This window comes from Falco cherrug, chromosome 8 (genome assembly GCF_023634085.1).
Source record: "Falco cherrug isolate bFalChe1 chromosome 8, bFalChe1.pri, whole genome shotgun sequence".
NCBI lineage: Eukaryota > Metazoa > Chordata > Aves > Falconiformes > Falconidae > Falco > Falco cherrug.
In genome coordinates this window covers 22,135,764-22,150,900 of record NC_073704.1, presented here as the reverse complement: position 1 = coordinate 22,150,900, position 15,137 = coordinate 22,135,764, and the positions used below count along the sequence as shown (strand labels likewise).

The 15,137-nt window shown below is 38.0% G+C and overlaps 1 protein-coding gene across 1 annotated transcript in view; it reads right to left on the bottom strand.

Moving 5' to 3' along the window:
• The window catches only part of STK39 (serine/threonine kinase 39), a 101,756-nt gene that overhangs the window by 26,849 nt on the left and 59,770 nt on the right, over positions 1-15,137 (bottom strand). The window contains exon 13 of the mRNA XM_055719375.1: positions 13,442-13,509. Coding sequence (XP_055575350.1) covers positions 13,442-13,509 — 68 coding nt within the window. The remainder of the gene's footprint in view (positions 1-13,441; positions 13,510-15,137) is intronic.

The window sequence follows — 15,137 nt, the reverse complement described above, 5'->3', positions numbered from 1 at the left end:
TTTCTTCTGCTGTTTTTTTCATTCTCTTATTTCAGACGGAGTTAGAAACCATAAATCACAGGCACTTCACCACCACCACCTGTTCCGTCACTATGCCGTGTAGACAGCAAGCACTGTGTAGACTACACTACAGACACTGTAGACATCTTTGATTTCAATGGTCACTTCTGCTGACATTTCACAAACACATCCTCTTGCATAAACTTTATTTTCTAATCATACCCTACTTTTTAATTCAACTGTTTAATCATCCTTTCCCATCCCTCCAATGGAGAACCAATGCAAAAATCTTAGTTCTTATCATCCCCATTCTTGTCCATTTGCATATGTAAAAGTATGGTGCTCTATACCAACATTACCCATCTTGGATGCTAACCACTCTTTTAATTAGTATTTTTCATTTTTCTTTTATTATGGTTATCCAGTTCTAACAAGGCATAGGAACCTTCTCTACTATTTCTATGGACTAACAAGTGGAAGCAGCAAAAGATAGAGCTCTCCTGGAGCAATGAGTATTCACTCTCATTAGCCCGTTTCCTCGCCACTGAACCTGTTTTAACAGACTCCAACATACAGATGCTGCAGCTCTGAATTCTACCTTCTCTTTCGCTTATTCTTGCATATTTCTGCATGATTAAAATTAAATATATGTTTATATATATATATGAAAGAAGAGATATATACCTGCATCAATCTCTATATATACTTCTTCTAACTGTATAGACTGAAGAAGGTAAGATGTATCTATATATACACATATATGTATCTTCCTTCTTCCACCCTCTTTTTCCTGAGCTCCAGCTGGACATGGAGGACATTACTAGTCAAGAACTGAAAACATTTAAAAAACCCAACCCAAACACGCAAACAAGCAAAAAAAAAAAAATCTCTAATAAAGAAAAACCAAAAGCTATGCATTATAGCATGGTCTACAAAATACAAGCTCTGCCCTGACAAGGGTCCTTGGTTTGCCTCTGTCAGGGGGTAGTTAGGAGGCCAGAGCGCCTGCACTCTTTGTTGCCTGGTAAAAGGGACGCTCCCCGCACTTCCAGGGCTTGACCAGCATTGAGGAGGGCCATGGTCCAATTAACCAAATCATAAGCAAGAAAGCATTCTCAGAAGAAAGTCAGGAGAGCGTTCTTTTCTTCCATCCACTTTTCAGATCACAACTAGATATAACTCAGCAACAGAACAGATCTACATGTTGAGGAAAAAAAAAAAAAATCTGCATCAACTGCACACTGCCTAAAATTGAAAAGTTTGTCGGTGGCTAGTTTTGACAAACCCTAACAAGTCTGGCTAGTGGAAAAGACAACAGCAGAATACATACTCTCCTCAGGAACCAGAAATAAATTAAGTCTTCAACTAAAACTGTAGAAACTTTATTATGAATGGCACCATAACACATGGTGCCACATGGCACCCTTCACCAACCAGCCTTTCTCCTCCCCTTACTCCTACAAGACCTACTCTCACCAGAACCAAATTCTGCCCACCACCAGGGACTAGTGATGCCGGCCAAGTCTAAATCAGTGTGCTCTGACAAAAAACACACACTGAAAATACACACCACACATCGCACTTGTACAAAATTTAGGTCTCACAGATGCTTCCCCCTCGAAAATCTGAGCCACATTGAAAACGTCGCAGAAGCAAACCAAGTTAGAACAGAAAAAACAAGACATCATAGCTTAAGAACCAAGGGCAAGCAGCATGGTATTTGCACTACCTCACTGCAGTCACTGGTATAAATAAAACAACAGAAGCATTTAAATAACTTGCTCATTTAGACTGCAGAGAAAGCAGTTCACATTAAAATGGAGTGGACTAATCAGAGTGATAGGTAGGTTGTACATCCCAGAGCTGTACTCACCCAATTTTCATTCTACATCTCTGCAATTTATTTGACCACACCAAATGTTATTCAGATTCAAAAGGTCATCTTCCTTCTTGCAATAACTTGTCACCCATTTTTCACTTTCATATGCTTAAGGCATAATGTGCAAGTTAAACATGGTTCCCTTTTACAGCGTTACAGTTTATTCTACAAGTGGTGTATTTTTCAGTCAAAGCCCTGTATTACACATGGAGAAAACTGGTCACAGTAGCAATGAAAGAGACAGAGACAGCACCACTCCATGAAAACAACTGAGAGTTTACTTTCTCAGTGGGCAATAATTTACTGATATTTTGTTTTCACCCAGCATAATTTACTTGGTGACAAGCTTTAGAGCCTGATTCATGGAAAATCCTGATTAAGTGATTGCAATACCCCTTTTTAAGTATTGTCTATTAAATACCTCTACTGAAGATATGTAGAACCTGTTTCTAATCTCAGTTTTGATTAATTAAAACTTTGTTTCAACTGTATTTACAGAACACACAAAACAAATGAAATGCAAAGTGGCACTTCTGTCCCTTTATTTTCCTTGTCTTGCAGTTTTCCTATGCTTCAGCTGTGGTATTTTATCCATTCAGCTAGGGCAGAGAAAGCACAAACTCTACTTCCCCTACAAAAATCACAGCTCACTTCTTTCCTGCCCACACACCACTACCCCCTTTTTTTTTCTTCTGAATTCATGGTACTTTGCATGCAGCAGAACCAAAGCAGTAATAAAAGGAAGTCTGTTTATTAAAGTAATTTTGTGAATCAGAACTTTAAAGCTCTTGTGGGATCACATAAACACAACAGAAGAGAGCATTTACTGTAAAGAAGCATTAGCCTCCTGAGGATTCACCACATGGTTATGTAAATCCCCTTCTAACGCTTCCATGCTCACTTGTCATTCACTAATCAATATCCAGGCTCCTCCATTGCACATTACCACACTATCAAGAGCAGATCATGTCTGTTCACCACTGTGGAGAGAAATGGTTCTTGTCAACTTATTTTTAATGACTTAAGGTCAATTACAGATCAAATGGAAGGGCATTCCTGTTAACTTTTGGTAGGAGCAAAATAGACGTTTGAAGTCTGCCCTGCTTCCAGATTCCCACCAAGTAGAATGGGACTAAAAGCTCTGTATTGGTAAAATGTAGTCCTGAAATATACAGTTCTTTGAAGTCCATTAACACTTTTACCATTTATTTCAGGGATTCTGAAAAAAACTCCATGGCTTTACCACTTATCCCCCTCCATATACATTACTGGAAGAAATATGTTTTAGCATATTGAAGAAGCATATTGAAGATGCTTCAAGATCAAGTTATAGGACTTAAATATACAAAACGCTGCCGCTACCTTTTAATTTTCATGTGTTCTAAGGTAAAGAGCAGAGCCCTGATGTGATGCAACACACTTGTTAATCACTATACTTCAAGAGGCAGCAGCAATAGTAATAGCAAAACACAGCCAAATTATACTTTCATGACTGAAAAACAGCCAACGTAACAATGAAACACTGTCATTTGGTTGTTCAGCTGTTGGAATGAGACAGCAGTTACCCATTAAAGATTTACCATCTGTATGCCATCTACCATACAGAAAAGGCATGTATACATTACAAAAAGCAGCCACCAGGTGCATTGTTATGGTCACAATTAGGTAGGCCAAGAACACTATTCACAGCTCTAGAGCAGCGCACAGCTCCTCCGGCAGGAAAGGACTTTACAACAGTTCGATCCATAGCTGACCAGTTCCAAGTTGCTTAAGACTTAAAAGAAATTAGAGTGCCTTCAATCTAGTAAAAATGGATTGGATACAATAGTAAAACTAAGTAAAATGCACAAATTGTGTGATAGAAGAAACACAAGAAAACTAGCTGGTACACACAATTACTACCAGGCAAGTCTACGAAATCGTGTTTATCATTTTGGAAATGGCATATGAACATTAAGTCTTTTCTCTCCATCCACTGATTTACAGCCCCAGGTCTTCATTCCTTGACATAGAAGTGTTAGAAGTAGAGACATTTTAGATAGATCTATAGTCTTTAAATAGGGTCTTCTCTCCGCAGCTGCTGATGCCAGAAGCTAAACCAAAAGAATGTTATAAGCCTTTCAATTTTTTATCTTGTTATATTCATTCCCAGATAAGTCAAACAGCAAACTCTGAACAAAGAGTATTTATTTTTTTTAACCTCAATTCTCAGTGACCCATTTCTCTGCATAGGCAGTGAAAAGCAATATTCACTTGCAATATATTCTTTGAGGCTTATACTTCCTACCTGCTCTCATTTATCAGCAGGTGGAAACAACTTAGAGCTATCAGTTTTGTTGCTGCAGAGAGGGCAATACTAATCATAAGATTTTTTCCCCTAAAATTACACCTGAACTAGCTCAAATGCTTTTTAAAAAGCAGCGGTAAAGATTTAACTTTGAACTTAACATTGAAATACAATGAAGGACAACATGCAGTTATACTGACAATTCATTAACCCGGTAAAATCTCAATGCTTGGTCAAAACCAGAACTGAATTGTTCCTAGAAAGAACTTGAGTTAACTACAGATGACATCAATAACGTTAAAAAATGATCACCCTGAAGTATTCAGTGGGAGCATTTCAATAACGGAGAGGACAACTGCCATGCATGTAATTCAATCACTGTGTTAAACACTACAGCACACTGTGGTTATAGTTGCCTTTCTTGGATTTGTCAATAGTTTAACTTACCCCCTCTGAATATACCTCTGAAAGATCTCTGTATTTCTTGATACCACACATCATTAATTAGTGCACAGTTTAAGGAAGTCAAACTAGTATTAGCTGCACAACTGAAGCATTACACCACCTGCCTGAGTGACAGGAGACACCAGAGCAACTAACAGCTAAAGACACAAAGGCCAGCTTTGTATGCTTCTGCATGCCTGGTGCACAAGCAGAGAGATTATAACCTGTTAGACCAGTGACAAATTCTCCTAGTACAGCATCGCAAAATAGCTACAATGCTTGAAGCAAAATTTCAGTTCTTTAAATCAGAATGCGTAAAAGGCAGATAATTGCCAGGAGGTTACAGGTACTTCAGAATACTGCTCTAGAAAAGCAATTTCATTTATGAAATCAAGACAAAAGACTTGCAGCAAGCTCTACAGGAATACCTTTTTTTTTTAAAAAAAAAAAAAAAAAGAGACATGTAGGTCCCCAGTGCACAAAACAAGACTTTGAGGGAAGGCTCAGAGACACCTTTTCCCTTATCCAAGCCAAAGAATGTTTATAATATGTTGATTAAAAAACTCCCTGTATGCATGTATCTTTTCAATGCCGTTGGCTCAGAGTTTTCATTCCTGATGATCTATCAGCACATCACCGTCACAACCAAAGGAGGCTTTGTAGGCAAACCAGAAGGGATCTGTGAATTTTTGACAAATGATAGGCAAATTGTCATAATTTTGTGGTGGCTCAGATGTCTAACTACCTTATCAAGAAGGGTGGCAAGCATGGCAAAAAGTCTAAGCTTTGTTTTAAAAACTTCAAAGGTTTCATCTGGTTTTCCTGTCATGGGCCAAACTTTCTCAAAAGCAGCTTTGCAGGACACAGGCTTCACCAGCAAAGCCTGCTCATAAATTAAGCTCTCGGCCCACCTGTGTCCCAGTGCACTTCTTGTGGCCATTCCCTGGTCTCACTACAGCAGCAACAACAATTGCTTTGTGGAGCTAAACAGGATCCATGAAATGAGTTCAGTGGAAATTTTGCCTTCCCCAAAAAATACATCAGAAGTCACAAACCAACAACTAAAACCTGCCTGCTTTATAATGATGCAATGGAGTCCCAGGAACACCCCTACCAGTAAAAAGCAGAAAGACAGAGAACCACAACACTAAGCCGGAACAAGCAGCCAAACCAGACAGAATTATTTAAAATTGTTTCAACCCTGCCAAATGTACTATGACACCACATTCACAGGCAACTCTAACGTAGATGGATGAAGATGAAACAGTGTGGCCTCTCAAGGTAAATGCAATGTCTTTAGAACTATTAGAAAAATACCTAATGAGAACTGAACTTTGAATTATCAAATACAAGCCATATTACAGTTGATCACTAACATACATGCCATTAATAATACAACTAAAGTTACTTTTAACACTGAGGTCAATTCAAGCTTTAAACTATTTCCTTTAACATAAAGGAGTTTGGGGGTGGTGTTTGGGTTTGTGGTGTTTTTTGTTCCCCTTCTTGTTTTAATTCTTTTGTAAATAATACAATACAAAGTGAGACTGGAATAAAAAAGATCTAGTGATTTTAAAATTCAGTATCAGCAACATCCCCAAATGCAATTGCCTGCATAATTTACAACCACAGCTGTGCAGGTTAAATGCCTAATTCCTTGCCATTTCAGTATTTAGACAGGCAAATCTTCCTGATAACCTAAATTTAATAAGCGGAAACAATATATTGATTCCTTGCCTCAATAATTATCAATCTTACATACAAAAATTGTTTTGATAAATAAATATACCAGTTCTCTATTAAATAAGTGGTGGTATAGCAATTGCATAGAGTATTATTTAGGTCATAATCAAAATAAATGTTTAATTTATTTTCAATAAAACTACAGCAAGGCATAAAACCATCCTTAAGAACTGAGTAAGAAATGCATAATTCACCATTTTTGAAGAGCAACCTTTGAAGAAAATAGTAGAGGTACAAACAGAAAGCAGGATTAGAATCAATAGTTTAATCAAGGGTTCCTGCTTACTGATTTCAGTCATGATTTAATCATGATTAAACAGGTTATTTAAATGAAGTCTCCATTCTGTGAAAATAAAATTCAGTTCAGTAGCCACATCCCCACACCTCCCCGATTCCTAGGGCAAAGCCTTAGATGTGATGGCAAAATAAAATACAGGACATGTAATCACAGGTACATTTATTTCAAGAATTCTACAAATGGTTTTGTTTATGATGTGTGTTACTCAATCAATTCCCAGCCTACAGATAAGTTCTGTTACTTTCCAGTTGTAAATCTACCATGCAACTGAGACTTTATTTATGGATTTAATCATTAAATACACTGGAGAACAAAAGCCATTCTAAATAGCAAAATACGAGAAATACCTGTCCTTGGTGAAGGATACACATCGGTCGCACTTCTTACAAAAGGGACTGAATGACAAAAGTTGGTTTCTTTTATAGATACCAAAAAAATTAGAAGGGAAAAGAAAAACCCAAAAAAGAAAAAGACAATTGAGAACTCTGTGTTATGGTACTGAGCCAATTATCAAACTCATTCCACTTCCAGCCAGAACAGATGTTCTGGTTTCCTTGTTTATAGATTGGGGTTTTTCTCCTAAAGATCTAAGCCTCAAACTTAAATATTAGCAACACAGGAGAAGCTCTGCTAGGTACCTCCAGCCAAGTAAGTTTCTTATGTAACTTTAAGTGTAATGCATTTTGTAAGAAAGACGTAAAAAACAAACAAACAAACAAAAAAACCCAAACAGCCTACATGAAAGCAGGAAGATTAACACTTGAGCTTCAGCTCAGACTAGTGAGTGATATCACGTCATCTATGTTCTGGCACGCAGAGGAAATCACATTTCACTTAAGTCCTAACAACTCTCCTGTAGCGAAGCATACACAATCGCCTGCTACTAGCTGCTCCTTGGACTTGTCATTCTGAATTGTATCTCTCTGTCCATCTCTCCAGAAAACACATTCCTCAGAAAGGACCAAATGACACATGGTTTCAAAGTGTGATAAACCAGCTATATTAGCTGAAGAAATGCTTTTGTAAGAAACACCAATGCGCACAAACATTTATCTGTAAATTACAAGATCAGAGTGCCATTACATACAACTCTCCCTTAGTATTTTCTCTACACACTATATTAAATAAGATATGCTACAACAGAAGCATCCCGTTTGCCAGTGCAGCAAGGAAAAAATTTCCATTTGTCCCTTTTGTTCTTCCACAGGCTTAATTCATCTGGTGCGCAGGAACTGTATTAAATTAGGTCCTGGGACATTCCAAATTACCATCAGTAAATTATCTTCCTGTCATAGGAGCTAATTTAACCATCTTAGATTGCTTCAGATAATTTGCAATTCTTAACTATTAACCATTAACAAGTCTCCTAATTTAACATGAAATGTCTCTGTTATTAATCTAAATAGTCAAACCCTCCAACAGTGACCTTCCTAAATCTGTAACTGTAACAACTTGGTGGTTAGACTGGAAATTTCACATTAAGAGTAATAATGCCTCCCTACTCCCTTTTCCTGGTTGTATGAACAGTCCCATTGGAGGACTAAATCACAGGCAATTGCCTTAAACCTCTCTTTGCAGAGTTCCTGCTGGGGTCCGCTGCCAAGACACACGGTGTGCACAGCCTCACAGGAGAAAATCTGGATTACAAATTTCATTCCTCCCCACTCCCAGATTCCTCTTCCTCTGTGAGGCTGAGGATACTGAAGCATCAGCATTTCAATGTAATGATCACTCAGATAGTCTGGGTCAGAGGTATGTGCCAAGGCAACAGATCAATTAACAGTGAGAACCAATATTTTCAGTTCATTGCAGAATTCAAGCAGTCTCTTAATTAAACTTGAGCTTTTAAATACTAATCGTCTGTATTAAGTATTTAATACTACAGTCTTTCAAAAGCTTTGCAAGGAATTACCTAAAACACACTGCTGTTAATTTCACTCATGGGGCAACATACTTCACGCCACAATACAGCAAAAGACAGAAAATAAATTCGAAATTGCCGCATCCAAAGAAGCAACTCTGACAGCAGAGAATATTTTTACAAGTTAGTCCCGCTGAGAAAACTACTAAACCAAAAAGGTATTAAATACAAGGACAGAAAAATCAGATAACTCAAGTTGGAAACCATCCAGACCAACAGAGTTAAATACCAGCACTTCTATAAAGAGTGCCATGGGATTCTTCAAAGATTATTTCAGAATGTGAGTTGTGTTTCTCATCCACCACAAGGCATTTGCACTAAACAGAGGCTGGTGTTAATATGGCATTCCCTGCTCAATTACCGCATGAGTCCAGCCCTGCTCTGCTTGGGAAAGCTAACAGAACCTGACCATTCAGTAAGAGAATTACTGAAAGGCATTGATTCTGCTGCCAGAATTCCTCCTTTAGGAAGGTAATTTTTAATTTTTATTGGTAACATTAACCTTTTTTGGAACATACTACTAGGAAAAAAATGCAAAACTATCATCTGCAATTGGATAGTTTTTGGCGTAGCACAGCCTCACTGTATAAGAGGGGGAAAAAACCCAACCCAGAGGAACACCTGGGTTTTTTTCTTTTCCCTCTTGCTCCTGTTGAAGGCTGCCCATCTCCCTAGGCTTTGCCCTGTCCCAAATCTCCAGGCACTATTCTCCAAACCTTTTGGCCCATACCCTCAAGCCTCATATTAAGTTGTTTCCGCCCATCAGGCCCTAAATGTTTGTGTCAGCTTCCATGACAAACTCTGCAACCACGGTAGTTGCCCAGCCAAAAACTCAACAGTATAGAAACTGCCATCAGTTTTCTCTCCACTACTTTGTGCCTGAGGACCCTAGGGAAATGCCTTCTCACCTCAGGTCCTAGCCCAGCCAGCCTCCATCACATAGGAAGGGCCACTTCCCATCTTCACCTTTTACTGTCCCCTTACCTCATGGCCCTTCTCCAATGAAGCAAAAAGAAAGCAAGGAAGAGGTGAAACCTTCCTGAGCCTTCTCTTGACATGTTTACTTCCCTTCCCCTCTCCATCCTCCCCATCAGTCAATTAATTTATCTTGTATTTTGCTGGTGTTTACATTTTTACCCACATCAGTACCGAAATTGTTTTTCAAACAGTAATTCTCAGCATCTGAAACCAGTGTGTTCAGAACTCATTGAGCTACCGCAGTTTATTTAATTTGATTGCCTCAAGTGAACTATTTTAAAGGAAAAAGCTTCCAACATTTTTGATGCTATACTGAGCTTTGAGTCTTCTAGTCTGGCATCTAATGTTCACAATGTTTATCTGAATATCAAGCCATACTTTAAAAGCTATATAATAGTAGCAGATGAAGCATCCACAGGAAATTGTTTTTATCCTCATACTGTAGCTATCTTGCTCTGTAATAATACGGTTCACAACTTAAGGTTCATTTTAACAAATCCCATAAACATTCTCTATCAGCTCTATGACTTAATGATCAATTCACCAAAACACATCAACAGAATAGTTTAAAATCTGCAGTGGAGGTGGATAAATGCAGAAACCCCTGTGAGGATATTGGTTGTTTACTACCTTACAATCCCAAGGGAATGCCATGTGACACAAAACAAGTCATCTACACCACTTTTATCCACTACAAATGACAAAACTAGCAGTATTTTTATTTTCAGATGCTCAAAAAACACTTACTCAGTAAATTAATTACAACAAAAGAGAGCAGTTAGGGGCCAGAGCATCTTTCTCTATATACAGCTGCCCTAACTGTAAGCTCATTTACCCTGCAATGATCCCAGCATAAGCACAGCTGCATATGGCTGGAATGCAGAAGGCAGTTTCTTCTGTAACCAGGACTGACCGTGAGTGACTGAGGGCCTCCAGATTTACATCCTATGAAACCAGAAATTTATTTTTCAGGGTTTTATGAAGGAATCCCATACGACTTCCCTTCTGCTAACAAAACAAAAAACAGTTGACTTAGTGCAAAACAGATTACAGCAACAGTTCAAGCACTAACTAATATGATGAACACTACTGTCTTCCCAAAATAGCATCTCTGTAGCTTGTCACTTACATTACCCAGTGTGGTACAACCTTGTCAGTAGTACACTGGAATGTCAGCCTCAGAATGACTCTGGCCTTAATTTAGCAGAGTAATAAGGTCCCAGTATCAAGACTTCGGCGCTGGAGAAGAAGACTCCTAATGCCATGCCCACAAAGCAGCACTAGTCTGCACCACAGTTGCTATTTCTCCAGAGTTGAATTTGCTCACTGCAGCTAGACCTCAACCCAGACCCAAAAATGCAGAACCCAGCAGTCCTCAGGTGCAACTGCTCACTGACAGGCCAGGGCCGCTATTAATGTGCCCACAGTAAGGTCAAAGACAAAAAGCTTTTAACAGAATATACTGACATATACCTGACACTGACAGGCAAATGAGCTGAGATAACTCCTCACAGGTAATTTGACAATGGAAGAAACAAACATTTTGTTAAAAGTTAACAATCATCAGCTCCTTTCCCCTAATAAGGATTCTGTTAAATTTACTGAATAACGAGACATTTGAATATAACTCTTGACAAGTACTCAGCAGACTGCACAGCCCTGTCACGCTCACAGCAGCTTCAGCTGTTCCCCTCTTGGAGTCAACAGTGAAGACAAAGCATAACTATTCAAATGTCACCAGAGGTACCTTGCTAAACAACATATCTAGCAGCCAGCCAGTGGCTGCCCTGAATTTCTGTGAGTGTTCCATGAGCAAATTATCTCTTGCCTTTTCAGTAGCAAATATAAAGAAACACTTAAATACTAACTCTGAATCTACTGGGCAGAGGTATAGGGAGCTTGTAGCCCTCATGCTCAGATATGCACTTTGCAAAGTCCCAACTAAAGGACAAGAGTGCTGTTTGGTACGCCCCGCACTCCTGTATTCGCCCCAGCCACCCACCCACCCACCCACACACTGATTACATGCTAGCTCTGACCCTGCTGGCACGCACAGGTTTCCATCAGAAGGGAACTCGGACACACAGTGCAAAGGTGCATAATGCAGCCCACCTCCTACCACTGAGGCAGGACACAGCCAGAGTTCACATGGGGTCAGGAGTTTGCACCACATTCTTCCCTCAAAAGTAAGTCAGCTTCAATTAACAAAATTCACTCTGCAAAATTATGCATCAGATTGTTTTTTCCAAAACACCGTCACCAGTGTTCCCAGGACCCAGAGTGTATCTGCTGTTCGAGATATTTTTGTTTTGTTAAAAGGAAACTTTCTGGTTTCTAAAACTGAAACTCTTGGGGTTTTCCTCTCTACCAATAACCATCTAAACCTTCATAATTGTTACACACTAATCCCTTGGTTTTAAGGAGGGTAGAGGGAGGGATTTTTTTCACCCATGAATTAAGAGGGTCCTTAACAAGAATATATGTTCATCATGCAAGTAAGAGTTTGGAAACTCAAGTCTCCTAGGATCAATATTCCTTCACTTCTGGCTCAGGAGCTGCAGAAATCTGAAAGCATAATCCCTGACATTTCACTGTACTTGCAGGACTAAAATGTTTTCCCTGTGGACATGCCAACACTGCAAGTAAGTGGGTAGAAGCTAATTGCCCTATAGGATTCATCGTAATTTAAAAGTACCCAAAGCACCTCACTAGTACATCCACATAGCAGTATAAACTGGTCTGTTTTGTAAATGGTTTCATCTACCTGTCTGTCAGCAGAAAGACAAAAAAGAATATTGATAGCATAACTCTGTAGTTATGTAAATTGGACAACTAAACTGACTCCAAATAATCTCTTAAGTCTTTTCTCTCCCTACAATAAAATTTATTACTCCTCCCTTCAGTAAAAAACCTCTGGCAGTCACACAATTTTTTATAGCTGTCACTAGAAAAGCAGTCAAAGAAAAGGGAAGGTAGACGACTTTGGAACTTGGCACTCATTCTGTGTACAGGTTTTGACGTTACTGTTTTAAAGCTACTTGTTATGCATAAATCTGCTATTTGTTTCTAAAATACTCGTGGTAATTTTTAAAATATTTCTCTATTTGACTTTTTATCTTTTTTTTTTTTTTTTAGCATAAAAAACCCTGTAACATTTAACTTTTCCCCATAACAATAATCAAGAGTTTACAACCTTTGACAGATACCCTGTCAATACAAACTGGATGTAAACAGTTTTAAAATGAGTGGCAGTAATTTCTTAATTAAGTTAGCAGTTCAATGAAAATGACTGCAAATACATAAAAGTTATCAAAGCTTCTTATGAAAAAAACACTTTTATCCAAGAACCAGACCACATAATTAAACAATTAAAATCTTATTTATAAACTGATTTTAATTAAATGTAATCTGACTCATTTTAACTATGTAAAAATTTAAAGTTAGACAACATATTTGTATCCATTTTCTAAAGTATCTGTCACTTCTCCACAGTGGCTGATCAAACTTGCCAGTGAAAAACGATTTGAGTAGGCAACTTGTAATACAGCTATGGTTTATTTCTGTCAGAGGCTGACTGCTGAAGTGTGAAAGAAACTCATTAAAAATCTCTCACTGTGATCCTGCATTGCAAGGAAAAAAAAGAAAGAAAATACTTAATGAAGGGTACACTTAGCCTGAAGCCACATTCATATTCTGCTTTTCATTTTACACTATTTCAGTAAGCAATTAAAAGACAGCAATTAGTCACAGAAACACTATTCATACTGGTCATACTGGGAGATTAAAGAGGTTAGTACTTATTTTATGTTAATATTATGAAAGTAATGAAGGAGATCAAGAATAATACAGCCAACTAAAAAGGAACACTAACATAAATAGAAGAATCCTTACCTTAATCTTAAGACAAGATTCACTGCACATGGAACTTCACTATATTCATCAGTAAGAACAGGCTGAGACTATTAAAGAAAAAGGCAAAAAGTTTTATAAAGGATGCCAAAGGAAAAAAAAAAAAAATAATCCCCAAATACCCGCCATGCTAACAGTTTGAAGTTAGCACAGAATATTTTACACATCCTCTAACTCTCAAAAACCTTTTAAACACTTTCAGTAACATAGTCTGAAATATAGCTGATACCAGTAAAACTGCCATATTTCAATTACAGAGATACAAATGATAAGGCCTGCATTAAAGTACTGAGTGTAAGATCTTTTAATCCACCTTGCATCAAAGCTCCAATAACCCATTAAATAATACGCACACAGTGAGAATACCAAGCTACTACTCACATTATTTTTGTGGAACAGTTTTGGTTGCTAAGGAAGTCTTGCATCTATCCATCTGCAAAGAACTACTAGCATATCAAAGCGGGCATCGCAGCTCAGAGAATGTCTTTCACAGAGGAAAATCAGGAATACAGATAATCTTTCCCACTATCACTTTTCCCTCACACTGTGATACCCTTCCCAGCCCCCAACTAACATTTATATGAAGTCTTAAGCAAAAGTGTATCCCACATACAGAGTACCTCAGGGTCCTCTAGCCTACTATGACTTCATATCCAACTTGGCATATTGTCACCACTCACAGAAGCCTGTTCAAAGTTACAGTCAAGTCCTCCCAAAATGAAGACTTGCATCACAATTTGATTGTTTTCCAACACTTTTCCACATTAAAGCTACTTTTAAAAGTGTTATACAAGACCTGGATGTCATTATCTGTGTATTTTAAACAAAAGTTAACACATATTTGGAAAAATCATCTAATCATCAAAAAGGAGTAGAATTTTTTCTACTTAAGTTCCTTCCATTTATATAAACTACTACTATTATTTCTGCATCTTCAACAGACCTGTTATTTCAGTGTTTAGGAACGTGCAGTTCAAAGACCAACAGGCACACACCAACAGTAACAAGCTGTACTAGTCTTTGTTCTACAACATCTTCTGGAGTATTTAGGAAACCAAAAATCAACAGAAGTCTTCAAGCAGAGGATTTTTTTTCTCCTTCATAAACTAAACAGCTCAGAATAAAAGAGTCACCTGTATAAACTGAGTCACAAACGTAAGACATAAAAAGACTGTCTGGTGAAAGTAATTTTTTTTTTTTGTACTCTGCTTACATAAGATCTCTCAGATGCTGAAGTGCTATGTAAACTAGCTTCTGTAACACAACGACTGGGGTCATCACTTGAGCTAACAGAATCAAATCTGGCAGGAAGCTGTTAGTCTTTTAGAAGATTTCTATGACACCAATGAAAATCAGAGAATCTAAAATTGCAGGTGAAGTGGCAAGGGTCACCCACCCAAGGAACAGACACTTCTAAAAGAGCACTTTGGCTGTAAGCCAGTAATCCTATTAAACAATTATTTATAGCAGCAATTCTTCCCACACTCTCAGCACAGGACCATGAAACTCAATATGGTATTTTATTCCTCTGAATTAATCTACTATGCCATAGTACTGAACTATTTTACTATATATGGGATGAAGCATTTTAATTATAAGCTACGTGTTGTGATAGAAATCCTGAGAACAAAAAATTATTTGGAGATCTTCTAGCTACTCTTGACACAGCCATCATTAC